At 44.2% G+C, this 19057-nt stretch overlaps 1 protein-coding gene across 1 annotated transcript in view; it reads right to left on the minus strand.

The window, feature by feature from the left end:
• The window catches only part of ube3c (ubiquitin protein ligase E3C), a 258339-nt gene that overhangs the window by 40597 nt on the left and 198685 nt on the right, over positions 1-19057 (minus strand). The window contains exon 20 of the mRNA XM_068053400.1: positions 14095-14307. Coding sequence (XP_067909501.1) covers positions 14095-14307 — 213 coding nt within the window. The remainder of the gene's footprint in view (positions 1-14094; positions 14308-19057) is intronic.

Raw genomic sequence — 19057 nt, forward strand, 5'->3', positions numbered from 1 at the left:
AAGAGAACACAAACAGATTAATGAAATGGTAAACAGATAGAAAGTTCAAATTAATGCACAGCTTGAGGCAATGCATTTTGTAAGTTAAAACAAGGAATGGGAACATACACCAATGAAAATATGTGGACTGGTATGGTGGAAACAGAGACGCAAGCCCTGTTTAAACCTAATGTGAGAGAGAGCCGCAATTGTGTCAGATACCAGATTTACACCCCATTCAATTTTCCATAAAACTGAATCAATGTCAGGCACATTATGAAAAAAAAAACAAGGCCTTTAAAGTTCAAGCCTAGGTAGATAAAGCTATAAAAAGGCCTCGCATGTCATCAAGATAATGAGAGGCAAGAAATATGGATAAATTGGTACACTCCAAGGACAGGGTGCTAGTTGTATAGAGAGAACATTAAACCAATGGAGAGCATACAGTGTAGATTAACCAGGATAACAAACTACGAGGAGTGTTCAGATACTGAGACTATTTCACTGGAGTGGAGAAGGGCAAGAGGAGGTTCATAGAGGTTTTTAAAATTGTGAATAGGTTTGACCAGACTAATAAGTAAGGAACATTTCCTCTGATTGACCAGTCAATGAAAGAAGAATAATTAAAGATAAATTGGTCACAGAGAGCAAGAGGAGGTAAGGAGAAATGCCTTTATGCAGAGACTTTCTTCAGCATGGAATCCTGTGTCACTGGGCCTAGATGAGGCAGAAGCATTGCATCTTTTAAAGAACAAGTGGATAAACATTATGACTATATTATAAGGCTGGAAGAAAACAGTAGGGAAATGGAATGAGTTTTGCATTGCTCTGGCTAAGAACTGCCACAGACAAGGTGAACTTCTTTGCTGTAAAGCTCCACGGTATTGTCTGGTTGCATGTTCTAACATATCTCCCATACATAAACTAAAATTATCGGGCACAAAATGTTTCCCCACGGCAAGTGGCAACTATATGGCTGAACCCAGAATAACAGCCTTTCTATAACTGCCTGGTTGATGAACTTTGAATCAGTTCTCCTTTCTGGTGTTACTAAAATGATCAGTTCAGGAGTGTAGCAAGTTAATTTACATCCTTTATTTCGAAGTGAAGAGGCAAGTGCATATTGATCCTGTTCAATGGATATAGGGTTAACTTAAAAAGAAATGTGCAGTGTGATAGAGTGTAGTCATTTTTGGAAAACTTAAACCCAAAAGACAAATCTGAAGTCAAATTACAGAAGTAAAAACAAAATATCATATAGGGTGGCTAGAATTTGAAATCAGTACATGCAATAATTCAGGTGAAAATTGAGATGGGCACAGCACACTGCTGTAATGAAAGAAAAATGATGCTTACCTCTTGCATATTATATTTAAGCAAGGGCACAAAATGTACTCTGGGTGGGGCACTTAAATGTCCATCACCAAGAGTGGCTCAGTAGCACCACTATTGACCGAGCTAGCAGAGTCCTAAAAAGACATTGCTGCTAGACTGGGTCTGCAGCAGGTGGTGCGGTAACCAACAAGCGGGAAAAACCTACTTGACCTCGTCCTCACCAACCTACCTGTCGCAGATGCACCTGTCCATGACAGTGCTGGTAGGAGTAACCACCGCACAGTTCTTGTGGAAACAAAGTCCCGTCTTCACATTAAGGGCACCCATCATTTTGTTGTGTGGCACTGCCACAGTGTGAAATCGGATAGATTTCGAACAGATCTAGCAACTCAAAACTGGGCTTTCATGAGGCGCTGTGGGCCATCAGCAGCAGCAGAACTGTATTCAACCACAATCTGTAACCTCATGGCCGGCATATCCCCCACTCTACTATTACCATCAAGCCAGGGGACCAACCCTGGTTCAATGAAGAGTGCGGGAAGGCATGCCAGGAGCAGCACCAGGCATACCTAAAAATGTGGTGTCAGCCTGGTGAAGCTACAACTAAGGACTACTTGCATGCCAAACAGCGGAAGCAGCATGCAATAGACAATGCTAAGTGATTCCACAACCAACGGATCAGATCTAAGTCCTGCCACATCCAGTTATGAATGATGGACAATTAAACAACAGGAGGAAGAGACTCCACAAACATCCCCATCCTCAAAGATGGGAGAGCCCAGTACATCATTGCAAAAGACAAGGCATTTGCATCCATCTTCAGCCAGAAGTGCCAAGATCCATCTTGGCCTCCTCCTAAGGTCCCCAGCATCACAGATACCAGTCTTCAGTCAATTCAATTCACTCCACATGATATCAAGAAATGGCTGAGGTCACTGGATACTGCCAAGGCTATGGGCCCTGAAAACATTCCAGCAATAGTACTGAAGGCTTATGTTCTGCAACAGGCCGTGCCCCTAGCCAAGCTGTTCCAGTACAGCTACAACACTGGCATCTACCCAGCATTGTGGAAAATTGCCCAGGTATGTCCTGCACACAAAAAGCAGGACAAATCCGACCCGGCCAATTACTGCCCCATCAATCTACCCTCAATCATCAGCAAAGTGATGGAAGGAGTCATCGACAGTGCTATCAAACAGCACTAGCTCAGCAATAAGCTGTTCACTGAAGCTCAGTTTGGGTTCCTCCAGGGCCACTCAGCTCCTGACCTCATTACAGCCTTGGTTTAAACATGGACAAACGAGCTGAACTCCAGAGGTGAGGGGAAATTGACTGCCCTTGACATCAATACAGCATTTGCCTAAGTATAGCATCAAGGAGCCCTAGCAAAACTGGACTCAATGGGAATCGGGGGAAAACTCTCCGCTGGTGGGAGTCATACCTTGTACAAAGGAAGATGGTTGTAGTTGTTGGAGGTCTATCATCTCAGTCCCAGGACATCACTGCAGGAGTTCCTCAGGGTAGTGTCCTAGGCCCAAACATCTTCAGCTGCTTCATCCATGACCTTCCTCCATCATAAGGTCAGAAGTGGGGCTGTTTGCTGATGATTGCGCAATGTTCAGCAAAATTCGCGACTCCTGAGATAATGAAGCAGCAAGAGCTGGACAACATCCAGATGTGGACTGATATGTGGCAAGCAACATTCGCGCCATACAGTGCCAGGCAATGACCATCTCAATCAAGAGAGAATCCAACCATCTCCCCTTCATATTCAATGGTATTACCATCGCTGAATCCCCCATTATCAACATCCTGGGGGTTACCATTGACCAGAAACTGAACGAGACCAGCCACAAATGCTGTGGCTACAAGAGCAAGTCAGAAGCTAGGAATTCTGCAGCAAGTAACCTAATTCCTGACTCCCCAAAGCCTGTCCACCATCCACAAGGCACAGGTCAGGAGTGTGATGGAATACCCTCCACTTGCCTGGATGGGTGCAGCTCCAACAACACTCAAGAAGCTCGACACCATCAAGGACATGAAAGCCCACTTGATTGGCAACCCATCCACCACCTTCAACATTCACTCCCTCCACCACCGGGCACAGTGGCAGCAATGTGCCATCGACCAGATGCACTGCAGCAACTCACCAAGGCTCCTTCAACAGCACTTTCCAAACTCGCGACCTGTACCAACTAGAAGGACAAGGGCAGCAGATGCATGGTAACACCACCAGCTGCAAGTTCCCCAGAAGCCACACACCATCCTGCCTTGGAACTATTTCGCTGTTCCTTCATTGTCACTAGGTCAAAATCCTGAAACTGCCTTCCTAACAGCACTGTTGGTGTACCAACACCCCAAGGGCTGCAGTAGTTCATGAAGGCAGCTCACCACCAGCTTCTCAAGGTCAATTAGGGATGGCCAATAAATGCTGGCATAGCCAGCAACGCCCACTTCCCCCGAGCGAATAAAAAAAAATATACGAGAGAGTAACACCAAGCACAGAGAATTGGGAGAGACAGATAGCACTAGAATAGGAAATAGCAAAGTATTAGGTGGGGTCAGAGTGAGAGTTTTATTACTAGAAAAGGGAGTAGGTTTACGAGGACCAGGATTGCAAAGACAGGATTTCAATGCATGTCTGTAAACACACAAAGTGTGGTGAATAAGGTGAGCTACAGGCATAAATACTAGTATGGGAATATGACGTAGTGACAATCACGGAAACGTTGCTTAAAATGGTGAGAACTGGGGGCTGAACATACAAGGATATAAAGTGTCCAGAGAAGATGAAGGAAAAAAGGGAGGTGGGGTGGCAGTACTGATTAAGGAAGACATTGCTGTATTGGAAAGGGAAGATGTCCTTGAAGGGGCAAGGACTGAATCCATTTGGTTAAATTTGAGGAGTAAAAAGGATATGACCATGTTATTACGGGTATTCTATAGGCCTCCAAATATATATATAAAAAAGAGAGAGAGAGAGAGGAACAAATCTGCAGGGAAATCTCACAGATGTGCAAGAACTATAGAAAGGTGATATTGGGAGACTTTAATTACCCAAACAACAATTGGGATAGTATTAGAGTAAATGGTAAGGAGGGGGAGGAATTTCCAAAATGTGTTCAGGAGAACTTCCTTGATCAGTAAGTGCTCAGTCCAACTAGAAATCAGACATTGCTGGATCTGGTGCTGGGAAATGAGGTGGGCCAAGTGTCTGTGGAGGAGCAGGAAACTACAGGCCAGTTAGGTTAAAATCTGTCTTACGGAAAATATCAGAAGCTATTAAAGACGTTATAGCAGGGCACTTAGAAAAATTCAAGGTAATCAGGCAGAGTCAACATGGTTTTATGAAAGGGAACTTATGTCTAACCAATTTATTGGAGTTCTTTGAGGGAGTTACATATGCTGTGGATGAAGGGGAACCAGTGGATGTATTGTACTTAGATTTCCAGAAGGCATTTGATAAGGTGCCACATCAAACGTTATTGCAAAAAATAAAAGCTCATGGCATAGGGGCTAAAGGCCTACTACCCAACCCGAACCAGACAGGACCCGATGACGTGTCAGGTTCAGGTCGGGTCGTTCTTCTTGGTCCGGCGTTTGGGCTTGGGTCGGGCCAGGTCCGGGTCGGACACACACAGTACTACCTTTTGCTCTGTTGGGAGGAAAAGGGAAGTTGAGTAAGTAAGCGTCAAAATTTGAAAAGCCTGCCTGAGCTGGGAGTCCGGGACATCAAGGAGGGAAACGTGCACCCGGACTCCACAGACTCTGAGTCTGCACAGTCAGCATATCTCTATGACGTCATCGCACTCATGCTGTAGCTTCCTTCCATTCCATCCAAAAGTGTTAAGTACAATGAGCGCACTATGGTCAGGTCGGGTGCGGGAAGAAATGGAAGGACTCGGGCCGGGTCGGGTAGGGCTTGGGTCCGATGTGGTTCTGTCGGGTTCGGGTTGGGGTTTTTTTTTTTTCCAAACCCAGGCAGGCCTTTAGTAGGGGGCAACATATTGGCACGGATAGAAGATTGTATCCTGTTAGCTAGCCAGGGAGTAGGCATAAATGGGTCATTTTCTGGTTGGCAAGATGTAACGAGTGGTGTGCCACAGAGATCAGTGCTGGGGCCTCAACTTTTCACAATTTATATAAATGACTTAGATGAAGGGACCGAAGGTATGGTTGCTAAATTTGCTGAATGATACAAAGATAGATAGGAAAGTAAGTTGTGAAGAGGACATAAGGGGGCTACAATGGGATATAGATAGGTTAAGTGAGTGGGCAAAGATCTGGCAAATAGAGTATAATGTGGAAAAATGTGAAATTGTCCATTTTGGCAGAAATACTAAAAAAGCATATTATCTAATTGGTGAGAGATTGCAGAGCTCTGAGATGCAGAGGGATCTGGGTGTCCTAGTGCATGAATCACAAAAGGTTAGTATGCAAATACAGCACGTAATTAGGAAAGCTAATGGAATGTTATCGTGAGGGGAATTGAACACAAAACTAGGGTGGTTATGCTTCAGCTATACAGGGCATTGGTGAGACCACATCTGGAGTACTGTGTACAGTATTGGTCTCCTTATTTAAAGAAGGATGTAATTGCATTGGAAGCAGTTCAGAGAAGGTTTACTAGACTAATACCTGGAATGGACAGGCCGTCTTACGAGGAAAGATTGGACAGACTAGGTTTGTATCTGCTGGAATTTAGAATAATAAAAGACAACTTGATTGAAACAAAAAAGATCCTGAGGGGTCTTGGCAGCGTGGATGTGGAAAGGATGCTTCCCCTTGTGGGAGAATCTAGAACAAGGGCTCACTGTTTAAAAATAAAGGGTCGCCCATTTAAGTCAGAGATGAGGAGATTTTTTCTCCGAGTCATGAGTCTTTGGAACTCTTCCTCAAAAGGCGGTGGAAGCACAGTCTTTGAATATTTTTAAGACACAGGTAGATAGATTCTTGATAAGCAAGGTGGTGAAAGGTTATCGGGGTAGGTGGGAATGTGGAGTAATCAGTTCAGCCATGAACGTATCGAATGGCAGAGCAGGCTCGAGGGGCCGAGTGGCCTACTCCTGCTCCTAATTCGTATATTCGCATAAGGTTCAGACTAGTAATGCAGAAAAACAAGGAAGAAAATAAGGTAGCATGTCTAGATTAGAAGAGGGCTAATTTCAACGCGATGAAAAGGGATCTAGCCAGGGAAGAATGGAACCCAAGACTGACCGGAAGAGCTGTATCAGAACTATGGGTTATCTTTAAAGAAAGTGATGCTTCAGGTACAAGCTAGGTATATTCCAACAAGGGCAAAAGGTAGAGGAACCAATAACAGGACTCCTTGGATGACGAGGGAGATAGAGATTTTGATGAAACAAAAATAAGTGCGTGATGCATGTCAAGTGAATTCTTCGAGTGAGAACCAGGCCTTATACAATAGGTTGTGAGGGGAGGCGAAGAGGAAAATAAGACTGGCAAAGAGAAAATGAGAATAGAATGGCAGGCAACATAAAAGGGAACCCAAAGATTTTCTACTGGCATGTAAATAGTAAGCAGGTAGTAAGAGGTGGGGTGGGGCCTAATAGGGACAAAGAGGATAATATATGCTTAGAGGCACAGGGCAAAGTTAATCTACTTAATGAGTACTTTATATCAGTGTTCACTAAGGAAGTAGAATCTGAAACTATCAGTAGAAGCAGAGAGTGGAGGCAATGGAGAAAACAAAAATTGAGGGGGGGGGGGGGGGGGAAACGGGGGAGAAGGTACTATATTGCTAGTTTGCACTGGAGTGCTGACTTGGGGCTGCATTAGAGTGCTAAATTGGGAGCTTTGTGACTGACCGAGTTCGGTGAGGAGGGAGCGAGGAGCTCCTTTCATTTCCTACCTGTCCTCAAAGAGCTTGAGGGGAGCAGAGAGCTTCCAAAGAGCACAGCTGACTGGTGAGTAAGTCTTGGTGGGTATTTTTCAAACTGGATTGAATTGTAAGTCATTGTTGAAGCAAGATTTAGTTGATTTATTTATTTTTTTATTATGCAAGTCTTCTAAAGTTTTAAATTTAAAGGGTTTAGTCATGGCAGGAGAGCATAAAGCCAGTTTTCTCTTCTTGCTGCATGTGGGAATCCAGGAACATTTCCAGTCCCCGGGACCAGCATGTGTGCAGGAAGTGTGTCCAGCTGCAGCTCCTGGAAGCTCGGGTTCCAGAGCTGGAATGGCGGCTGGAAACACTGTGGAGCATCCCCGAGTCTGAGAGCATCGTGGATAGTACGTTTAGAGAGGTGGTCACACCGCAGCTGAAGGGACTTGAGGAAAGAAGGTAATGGGTGACCACCAGACAGTCCAAGAGAAACAGGCAGGTAATTCAGGAGTCCCCTGGAGTCCCGCTTGCAAATCGGTATTCCGTTTTGGAGGCTGATTCCTCCAGGGAGTGCGGACAGAGCCAAGCTTATGGCACCACAAGCAGCCGGTCTGCATAGGAAGGGGGAAAGAGAGGAACAGCAAGAGTATTAGGGGATTCTATAGTCAGGGGAACAGATAAGCACTACTGTGGCCGTCAACGTGACTCCAGGATGGTGTGTCGCCACCCTGGTGCCAGGGTCCGGGATGTCACTGAACGGCTGTAGGGCATCCTGAAAGGGGAGGGTGATAAGGCAGAGGTCATGGTACATGTTGGTACCAATGACATAGGGAGAAAGAGGGATGAGGTCTTGCATCAAGAATTCAGGGAGTTAGGCAGTAGACTAAAAAGCAGGACCTCTCGGGTTGTAATTTCTGGATTACTCCCAGTGCCACGTGCCAGCGAGTATAGAAACAGGAGAATAGCACAGATGAACGCGTGGCTTAAGAGTTGGTGCAGGAGGGAGGGTTTTAGATTCCTCGACCACTGGGACCGTTACTGGGGAAGGTGGGACCTGTACAAGCGGGATGGTCTACATCTGAACCAGAGGGGGACTAACATCCTTGACGGTGGGTTTGGTGGGCTGTTGGGAGGAGTTTAAACTAATTTGGCAGGGGGAGGGGACGCAGACTCCTAGCAGAATAGGGACACAGCTAAACACAGGAAAGCAAACAAGTCAGAGGGAATACAGCGGAAGTAAGTTTCAAGGGAGTAAGACCAGGATGGATGGCCTCTACTTTAATGCCAGGAGTATTACAGGTAAAACGGATGAGTTAAAGGCAAGGATTGACACGTGGAATTGTGATATAGTAGCCATCACGGAGACATGGTTGAGGGAGGGGCAGGATTGGCAGCTCAATATCCCGGGATATAGAATCTTCAGGCGAGACAGAGGAGGGGGTAAAAAAGGAGGAGGCATTGCAATATTAGTTAGGGAGTCAGTTACTGCAGTAAGGAGAGATGATATCTGGAGGGGACATCAAATGAAGCTTTACGGGTAGAGTTTAGGAATAAAAAAGGGACAGCCACATTGTTAGGTGTTTATTAGACCCCCAGATAATCAGCGGGAAATTGAGGAGCAAATATGTGCACAATTCGCAGAGGTGTGTAAAAATAATAATAGGGTAATTATATTAGGTGATTTCAACTTTCCCAACATTAATTGGGATAGTCATCATGTTAAGGACTTAGATGGAGTGGAGTTCTTAAAATGTATACAGGAGAACTTTATAGCTCAATATGTAGAGGATCCAACAAGGGAGGGTGCAGTGCTGGACCTAATTCTGGGGAATGAAGCCGGACAGGTGGTTGATGTGTTGCTGGGGGCGCATTTTGGTGATAGCGACCACAACATAGTACAATTTAAGCTGGTTATGGAGAAAGAAATAGACAAGTTGCAAAAAAGGTTTTGGATTGGGAGAGCGCGAATTTTAGTAAAATAAGGCAGGATCTGGCCAAGGTAGACTGGAAAGAGTTACTTGTCGGGAAATCTACAGAAGAGCAGTGGGGGGCATTCAAAATAGAAACGGGGAGGGTACAGGCCCAACATGTTCCCTCTCGGGTAATAGGTAGGAGCAACAAGCCCAGAGAACCAGGGATGACCAGAAACATTCAGGGTACGATGAGAAGGAAGAGACAGGCTTTTAGCAAATACAAGGAGAGCAAATCAACGGAAGCATTAGTGGAGTACAGAAAGCGTAGGATGGAGCTTAAGAAAGCAATTAGGAGAGCAAAGAGGGGATATGAGAAAGCTCTGCCTGGTAAAAGTAGGGAAAATCCCAAGATATTCTATAAGTATATCAATGGGAAAATAACCAGGGAAAGAGCAGGACCCATTAGGGACCAAGGGCGAAATTTGTGGGTGGAACCAGAGGACATTGGTAGGGTGTTGAATGAATACTTCACATCTGTCTTCACCCAAGAGAATGAGGATGTAGATATGGAACTTGGAGAGAGAGACTGTGAGGTTCTTGAGCAAATTGTCATTGGGAGTGACAAGGTATTGGAGGTTTTGGCAGGCTTAAAAGTGGACAAATCTCCAGGTCCAGACGATTTATGTCTCAGGATGCTATGGGAGGCGAGGGTGGAGATTGCAGGGGCTTTGACCCAAATTTTTAATTCCTCTCTGGCCAAGGGGGAGGTGCCAGAGGACTGGAGAACAGCTAATGTCGTCCCACTATTTAAGAAAGGTTGTAGAGATAAGCCAGGGAACTACAGACTAGTGTGTCTCACGTCAGTGGTAGGTAGGGAAACTATTGGAGAAAATTCTGAAGGTGAGAATCTATCTCCACTTGGAGAGGCAAAATTTGATTAGGAATAGTCAGCATGGCTTTGTCAGAGGGAGGTCATGCCTAACAAATTTGATTGAATTTTTTGAGCATGTGACCAGGTGTGCAGATGAGGGTAGTGCAGTTGATGTAGTTTACATGGATTTCAGCAAAGCCTTTGACAAGGTCCCACATGAGAGACAGATCAAGAAAACAAACGTACATGGGACGCAGGGTAACTTGATAAGGTGGATTCAAAATTGGCTTAGCTGTAGGAGACAGAGAGAGATGACAGACGGCTGTTTTAGTGACTGGAAGCCAGTGTCCAGTGGCGTACCACAGGGATCTGTGCTGGGTCCCCTATTGTTTGTCATTTATATAAACGACATAGATGACTATGTGGGGGGTAGGATCAGTAAGTTCGCGGATGACACAAAGATTGGCCCAGTGGTTAACAGTGAGGTGGAGTGTCTTGGGTTACAGGAAGATGTAGAAGGAATGGGCAAATGGGCAGATGGAATTTAACGCTGAAAAGTGTGAGGTAATACACTTTGGAAGGAGTAATGTGACACGGAAGTATTCAATGAATGGCCTGACACTGGGAAGTTCCGAGTAACAAAGGGACCTTGGCATGTTTGTCCATAGATCTCTGAAGGCAGAAGGGTAGGTTAATAGGGTGGTGAAAAAGGCATATGGGACACTTACCTTTATCAATCGAGGCATAGATTACAAAAGCAGGGAGGTCATGTTGGAGTTGTATAGAACTTTGGTAAGGCCACAGTTGGAGTACTGTGTGCAATTCTGGTCGCCACATTATAGGAAGGATGTGATTGCACTGGAGGGGGTGCAGAGGTGATTCACCAGGATGTTGCCTGGGATGGAACATTTAAGCTATGAAGAGAAGTTGGATAGGCTTGGGTTGTTTTCACTGGAGCAGAGAAGACTGAGGGGTGACCTGATCGAGGTGTACAAGATTATGAGGGGCATGGACAGGGTGGATAGAGAGCAGCTGTTCCCCTTAGTTGAAGGGTCAGTTATGAGGGGACACAAGTTTAAGGTGAAGGGCAGGAGGTTTAAGGGGGATTTGAGGAAGAACTTTTTTACCCAGAGGGTGGTGACAGTCTGGAATGCGCTGCCTGGGAGGGTGGTAGAGACGGGTTACCTCAGATCCTTTAAAAAGTACCTGGATGAGCACTTGGCATGTCATAACATTCAAGGCTATGGGCCAAGTGCTGGCAAATGGGATTAGGTAGACAGGTCAGGTGTCTTTAATGCATCGGTGCAGACCCGATGGGCTGAAGGGCCTCTTCTGCACTGTATTATTCTGTGATTCTGTGATATTGAGGGTAGATAATTCACCTGGTCCAGATGGCTTGGTTCCCAAAGGAAACGGGGATGTAGATAGCAAAAGGGCTTGCCATAATCTTCCCTGGATACAGGGGAGGTGCCAGAGGATTGAAGAGTGGCAAATGTGACGCCCTTATTTAAGAAAGGATGCAAGGACATTTCTTGCAAATACAGGCCAGTAAGTTGCTCAGTGGTGGTTAAGGTTTTAGAAACAATAATTAGGGAGGGGGGGGGGGGGGAAATCAACAGACACTTGGAGAGGTGAGTTAATTAACAATAGCCAGCACAAATTTGTAAAAGGCAGATCATGCTTGACTAATCTAATTGAATTTTTTGATGAAGTAACAGAGAAGGGTGATGAAGGGAATGCAGTGGATGTTGTTTATATGGATTTTAAGTAAGCGTTTGATAAGGTACCACATAAATGGCTGGTTAAAAAAATTGAGTCTCATGGAATAGGATGGTTGCGTCCAACTGGATAAAAAAAAATTGGCTTAAGGAGAGAAAAACGAGTGTCGTAGTAAATTGTCGTTTTTCAGACTGGAGGATGGTAGACAGTGGTGTTCCACAAGGGTCAGTGCTGGAACCACTGCTTTTTTTTTTTGCTACACTTAAATAACTCACAAAATTTACCAAACTTGACGGTGTGGGAGACAGTGAGGATGATATGAATTGCCTGCAACAGGATGTAGATTACTAGCAGAATGGGCAGACAGCTGACAGATGGAATTTAATACCGACAAGTGTGAGGTGATGCATTTTGGCAGAAGGAATCGGGAGAGGCAATATATACTTAATGGCACAGTTTTAAAGAGTATGCAGGAACATAGGGACCTGGGGATGCATATGCATCAATCTTTGAAGGTGGAAGATAGAGAGTGCGGTTCGTAAAGCATATGGGATCTTGGGCTTCATAAATAGAGGCAGAGAGTACAAAAGCAGGAAAATTATGTTGAACCTTTATAAAGCTCTGGTTAGGCTCCAACTAGAGTATTGCGCCCAGTTCTGGTCACCACACTTCAAGAAGGATATGAGGGTTCTTGAGAGGGTGCTGAGGAGATTTCCCAGAAGAGTTCCATGGATGGGGATTTTAGTTACAAGGTTAGGTTGGAAAAGCTGGGCTTTTTCTCCTTAGAACAAAGGAGATTGAGGGGAGATTTAATAAAAGCGTACAAGATTATGAGAAGCTTACAAAAGCGAGACAAGGAGAAAATGTTCCCATTAACTAACGGTACAAGTACTAGGGGACACAGATTGAAGGTTCTGGGCAAGAGATGCAGGGGGAATATTTTTACGCAGCAGGTGGTAATAACCTCGAACTCACAGCCCACAAAGGTGGTGGAAGTGGAAACAATGACTTCAAGAGGATGGCCACTTGAGGGAAATAGACTTGCCGGGCTATGGTGATAAAGGGGGAGAGTGGGACTTACTGGATCACCCCATGGAGACCCAACCTGGACTGAATGCCGTAAATGTCTATGATCAGAGGATTTTTTGAGAGTTGTATTATGACAAAACATTCATATACTGAAGTGGCTTTATTTTAAATGAGGAGGCAGATATGTAGACAGCAAATTTAAAATACTAACGGTTGTGTATGGGGATGCTCTGATAGTGCAGGAATAGCTCATCTGACGTAAAAATATATAACCTACACAGAGATTTTCAGTTGGTTTGGAAGAGCAGTGTTTTTTTAAAGTTAGTAAATAATTATCTTTAAGATGTTATTTTTATTGTCTTTGTAGATGCAGTAATTGCAAGAAAAAGTAATCGGAAATGTAACCTCCCTTGCAAAAAAAGTACAAGTTTAAAATGCCCTCATTATTACAGCTACAATAACCATACTATGTATCCCGATTAAAGAAAATCCTGAACAGCAGTTAATTTCAATTTAAAATTTATCAATGCAACTTTCGTTGTTAGGAATTTCAGTTCTTCCTTCCAAATAAATGCAAAAGGTATGTTTATACAGTAATCTTGAAGAAAATCTCTGACAATAACAATATCCTTTGCTCAACACATTTCAGTCATGTGCTCTGAATCACAAATTGCAAATGTCAAAGGTCAGTGTCATTGTAATTACAGCAGATCTATTCAAACAGTAAAGTCTTGCATTGCAATGTAAAACACTGCCTGTGGAAATTAGTTGAAAGGTTAGCAATTTTTTACTACAGATGTTAGGACTGCACCAGTAAAATAAGGATTTTATTTAAAGCTAGGGGAAGGAAAGACCAAATGTCTATGTTACAAAGTTGAAATCATTTGTTTTGTTCTAAAGAGCTGTCTAAAGTTTGCTTTATGTTAACATAGTTACAAAACCACAGTGTACACAACTATTATTTTGTGCTCAAATTATAATTCAAATAATGTTAAAATTACTTCATAAAACATATATAAAGAGAAGTTAATAATACAAGTAAAGCTAAGCAAACAGGTATGGTAATAAACAGGTTACAACCACACTGAGGAAACACTGCCCTAAATTCAAATAACATGGCCGGGATTGAAATTACCAGTCTTTATGACAGTGGAAAAGGACACTGATAAAAAACTAAAATAAGACAGAAATAGTTAATTGTCATGTTTTGTACACAGTTACACAGGCCAGACATAAAACCCTTTCATTCACACCTCATACAACTGAAATGGTCAATAAAACTGTATCTCCGGCAAAGAATTGTACAAAGATCACTGCCGCAAGTGTGCTCTATCTGTTTAATCTGTTCTCCAATCAGATAATTTTATTAATTATTAACTGTGATACAGAAAATTTGCAGGACCAACCTGTGCCTCTCCAAGCTCATTGTTTACCACTGTGAAATTGAGTCCAAGTTCCTCAACATCACCTTCATAGCTCTTTAGGAAGAGCAGGTTTTTGTACATTTCAGGATCCAACGAAGCAAGGTGATGAATGTCAACATCTGCACTAGTGCCCAAGAGCTTGGACAGAAAGAAGCTGGCGAAAGGAAGCTCTACCAACATGTTTTCATATAGGGCCTGCAATAAGCAGAGAATACACAAGAGAATTAGGCATCAACATGTCTTTGATTTTCAGTTGGAGCAGTAGAAATAACTTCAGCTTCCACACAACCAAATCATCTGATTCACTGGAGTGCACACTGTATCACAGACAAATACTATAGGATCATAGAAATAGGAGGAGTCAGCCATTCGGTCCATCTGGCCAGCACCATTCAAACAGATAATGGCTGATCATCTACCTCAACACCATTTTTCCCCACTATCTCCATATCAAAGAACAAAGAACAGTAAAGCACAGGAACAGGCCATTCTGCCCTCCAAGCCTGCGCCGATCTTGATGCCTGCCTAAACTAACACCTTCTGCACTTCTGGGGACCGTATCCCTCTATTCCCATCCTATTCATGTATTTGTCAAGATGCCTCTTAAACGTCATTATGGTACCTGCTTCCACCACCTCCCCCGGCAGCAAATTCCAGGCACTCACCACCCTCTGTGTAAAGAACTTGCCTCACACATCCCCTCTGAATTTTGCCCCTCGCACCTTAAACCTATGTCCCCTAGTAACTGACTCTTCCACCCTGGGAAAAAGCTTCTGACTATCCACTCTGTCCATGCCGCTCATAACTTTGTAAACCTCTATCATGTCACCCCACCACCTCCGTCGTTCCAGTGAAAAAAAATCCGAGTTTAGCCAACCTGTCCTCATAGCTAATGCCCTCCGGACCAGGCAACATCCTGGCAAACCTCTTCTGTACTCTCTCCAAAGCCTCCACGTCTTTCTGGTAGTGTGGCGACCAGAATTGCACGCAACATTCTAAGTGTGGCCTAACTAAAGTTCTGTACCGCTGCAGCATGACTTGCCAATTTTGATACTCCATGCCCCAACCGACAAAGGCAAGCATGTCGTATGCCTTCTCGACTACCTTATCCACCTGCGTTGCCACTTTCAGTGACCTGTGGACCTGTACGCCCAGATCTCTCTGCCTGTCAATACTTCTAAGGGTTCTGCCATTTACTGTATACTTCCCACCTGCATTAGATCTTCCAAAATGCATTACCTCACATTTGTCCGGATTAAACTCCATCTGCCATTTCTCCGCCCAAGTCTCCAACCGATCTATATCCTGCTGTATCCTCGGACAATCCTCATCACTATCCGCAGCTCCACCAACCTTTGTGTCGTCCGCAAACTTACTAAACAGACCAGTTACATTTTCCTCCAAATCATTTATATATACTACAAAGAGCAAAGGTCCCAGCACTGATCCCTGCGGAACACCACTGGTCACATCCCTCCATTCAGAAAAGCACCCTTCCACTGATACCCTCTGTCTTCTATGACTGAGCCAGTTCTGTATCCATCTTGCCAGCTCACCTCTGATCCCATGTGACTTCACCTTTTGTACCAGTCTGCCATGAGGGACCTTGTCAAAGGCTTTACTGAAGTCCATATAGATAACATCCACTGCCCTTCCTTCATCAACCATCTTTGTCACTTCCTCAAAAAAGTCAATCAAATTAGTGAGACACGACCTCCCCTTCACAAAACCACGCTGCCTCTCGCTAATAAGTTTGTTTGTTTCCAAATGGGAGTAAATCCTGTCCCGAAGAATCCTCTCTAATAATTTCCCTCCCACTGATGTAAGGCTCACTGGCCTATAATTTCCTGGATTATCCTTGCTACTCTTCTTAAACAAAGAAACAACATTGGCTATTCTCCAGTCCTCTGGGACCTCACCTGTAGCCAATGAGGATACAAAGATTTCTGTCAAGGCCCCAGCAATTTCTTCCCTTGCCTCCCTTAGTATTCTGGGGTAGATCCCATCAGGCCCTGGGGACTTATCTACCTTAATGCTTTGCAAGACACCCAACACCTCCTCCTTTTTGATAATGAGATGACTGAGACTATCTACACTCCCTTCCCTAGGCTCATCATCCACCAAGTCCTTCTCTTTAGTGAATACTGATGCAAAGTACTCATTTCCTCTGGCTCCACACATAGATTCCCTTCTCTGTCCTTGAGCGGGCCAACCCTTTCCCTAGTTACCCTCTTGCTCTTTATATATGTATAAAAAACCTTGGGATTATCCTTAATCCTGTTTGCCAATGACTTTTCATGACCCCTTTTAGCCCTCCTGACTCCTTGCTTAAGTTCCTTTCTACTGTCTTTATATTCCTCAAGGGATTAGTCTGTTCCTAGCCTTCCAGCCCTTTCGAATGCTTCCTTTTTCTTTTTGACTAGGCTCACAATATCCCATGTTATCCAAGGTTCCCGAAACTTGCCAAACCTATCCTTCTTCCTCACAGAAACATGCTGGTCCTGGATTCTAATCAACTGACATTTGAAAGACTCCCACATGTCAGATGTTGATTTACCCTCAAACAGCCGCCCCAAATCTAAATTCTTCAGTTCCTGCCTAATATTGTCATAATTAGCCTTCCCCCAATTTAGCACCTTCACCCAAGGACTACTCTTATCCTTATCCACAAGTACCTTAAAACTTATGGAATTATGGTCACCGTTCCCGAAATGCTCCCCTACGGAAACTTCGACCACCTGGCCAGGCTCATTTCCTAATACCAGGTCCAGTACGGCCCCATCCCTAGTTGGACTATCTACGTATTGTTTCAAGAAGCCCTCCTGGATGCTCCTTACAAATTCTGCCCCATCTAAGCCCCTAACACTAAGTGAGTCCCAGTCAATATCGGGGAAGTTAAAATCACCCACCACTACAACCCTGTTACCTTTACATCTTTCCAAAATCTGTCTACATATCTGCTCCTCGACCTCCCACTGGCTGTTGGGAGGCCTGTAGAAAACCCCCAACATCGTGACTGCACCCTTCCTATTCCTGAGCTCCACCCATATTGCCTCGCTGCATGACCCCTACGAGGTGTCCTCCTGCAGTACAACTGTGATATTCTCCTTAACCAGTAATACAACTCCCCCACCCCTTTTACACCCCCCTCCATCCCGCCTGAAGCTTCTAAATCCTGGAACATTTAGCTGCCAATCCTGTCCTTCCCTCAACCAAGTCTCTAATAGCAACATCATCATAGTTCCAAGTACTAATCCAAGCTCTAGGTTCATCTGCCTTACCTGTTATACTTCTCGCAATGAAACAAATGCACTTCAGACCACCAGTCCCACTGTGCTCAGCAACATCTCCCTGCCTGCTCTTCCTCTTAGTCTTACTGGCCTTATTTACTAGTTCCCCCTCATTTATTTCACTTGCTGTCCTACTGCTCTGGTTCCCACCCCCCTGCCACACTAGTTTAAACCCTCCAGAGTGACGCTAGCAAACCTCACAGCCAGGATATTCCTTGATATCATTAGTATCCATAAATCTTTTGATTTCTGTTGTGAACATACTCAATGATTGAGCTTCCACACCCCACTGGGGTAGAGAATTCCACAGATTCACCATTCTCCGAGTAAAAAAATTCCTCCTCATCTCAGTCTTAAATGGCCTGCCCCTTATTCTGAGACTGTGTCCCCTGGTTCTAGACTCACCAGCTGGAGGAAACATCCTATCCACATCTACCCAGTCATGCACTGTAAGGATTTTGTACGTTTCAATGAGATCACCTCTCATTCTTTGCAACTCTGGAGAATACAGGCCCAGTTTCTGCAATCTCTCCTCATAAGACATTCCTGCCATCCCAGGGATTAGCCTGGTGAACCTCTGTCACACTCCCTCTATGGCAAGTATATCCTTCCTTAGGAAAGGAGACCAAAACTGTACACAATACTCCAGATGTGGTCTCACCAAGGCTTTATACAATTGAAGCAGTATATCTTTACACCTGTCCTCAAATCCCCTTGAAATGAAGGCCAACATATCATTTGCCTTCTTCATTGCTTGCTGCACCTGCATACTAGCTCTTAGTGACTCATGAAAGAGGACACCCAGGTCTCTTTGGACATTAACACCTCCCAACATCTCACCATTTAAGAAATACTCTGCCTTTCTGTTTTTTCTACCAAAGTGGATCGCCTCACACTTGTTCACATTATATTCCATCTGTCATGTTCATGCTCATTCACTTAGCCTGCCCAAATCCCCTTTAAGCCTCCTTGCATCCTTCTCACAACTTACATTCCCACCTAGTTTTGTGTCATCAGTAATATATCACAATTAGTCCCCATATCTAAATCATTTCTACAGATTGTGAACAGCTGTGGCCCAAGCACTAATCCTTGCAGTACCCCACTAATAACAGCCTGCCACCCTGAGAATGACCCATTTATTCCTACTCTCTGCTGTATGTTAACCGATTCTCAATCCATTGCAGTATATTACCCCCAATCCCATGTGCTCTAATTTTGTTCACTTACCTGTGTCGGACCTTATCAAAAGCCTTCTGAAGTTCCAAATACACCACATCCACTGGTTCTCCTTTATCTATGCTAAAAGTAACATCCTCAAAAAACTCCAACAGGTTTGTCAAACATGATTTCCCTTTCATAAATCCATGTTGACTCTGCCCAATCATATTTTCCGTGTCCAGTTCTCTCATCTTTTATAATAGATTCTAGTATTTTCCCTACTACTGATGTCAAACTAACAGGTCTGTGGACCTCTGTTTTCTCTCTCGCGCCCCTCTTAAATAGTGGGGTTACATTTGCTACTTTCCGGTCTGTAGGAACCCTTCCAGAACCTATAGAATTTTGAAAGATAACTACCAATGCAACCACTATCTCTGTAGCCACCTCTTTCAATAGTCTGATGTAGCTCAGTTGGTCCAGGGGATTTATCAACT

This window comes from Heterodontus francisci, chromosome 2 (genome assembly GCF_036365525.1).
Source record: "Heterodontus francisci isolate sHetFra1 chromosome 2, sHetFra1.hap1, whole genome shotgun sequence".
NCBI classification, from domain to species: Eukaryota; Metazoa; Chordata; class Chondrichthyes; order Heterodontiformes; family Heterodontidae; genus Heterodontus; species Heterodontus francisci.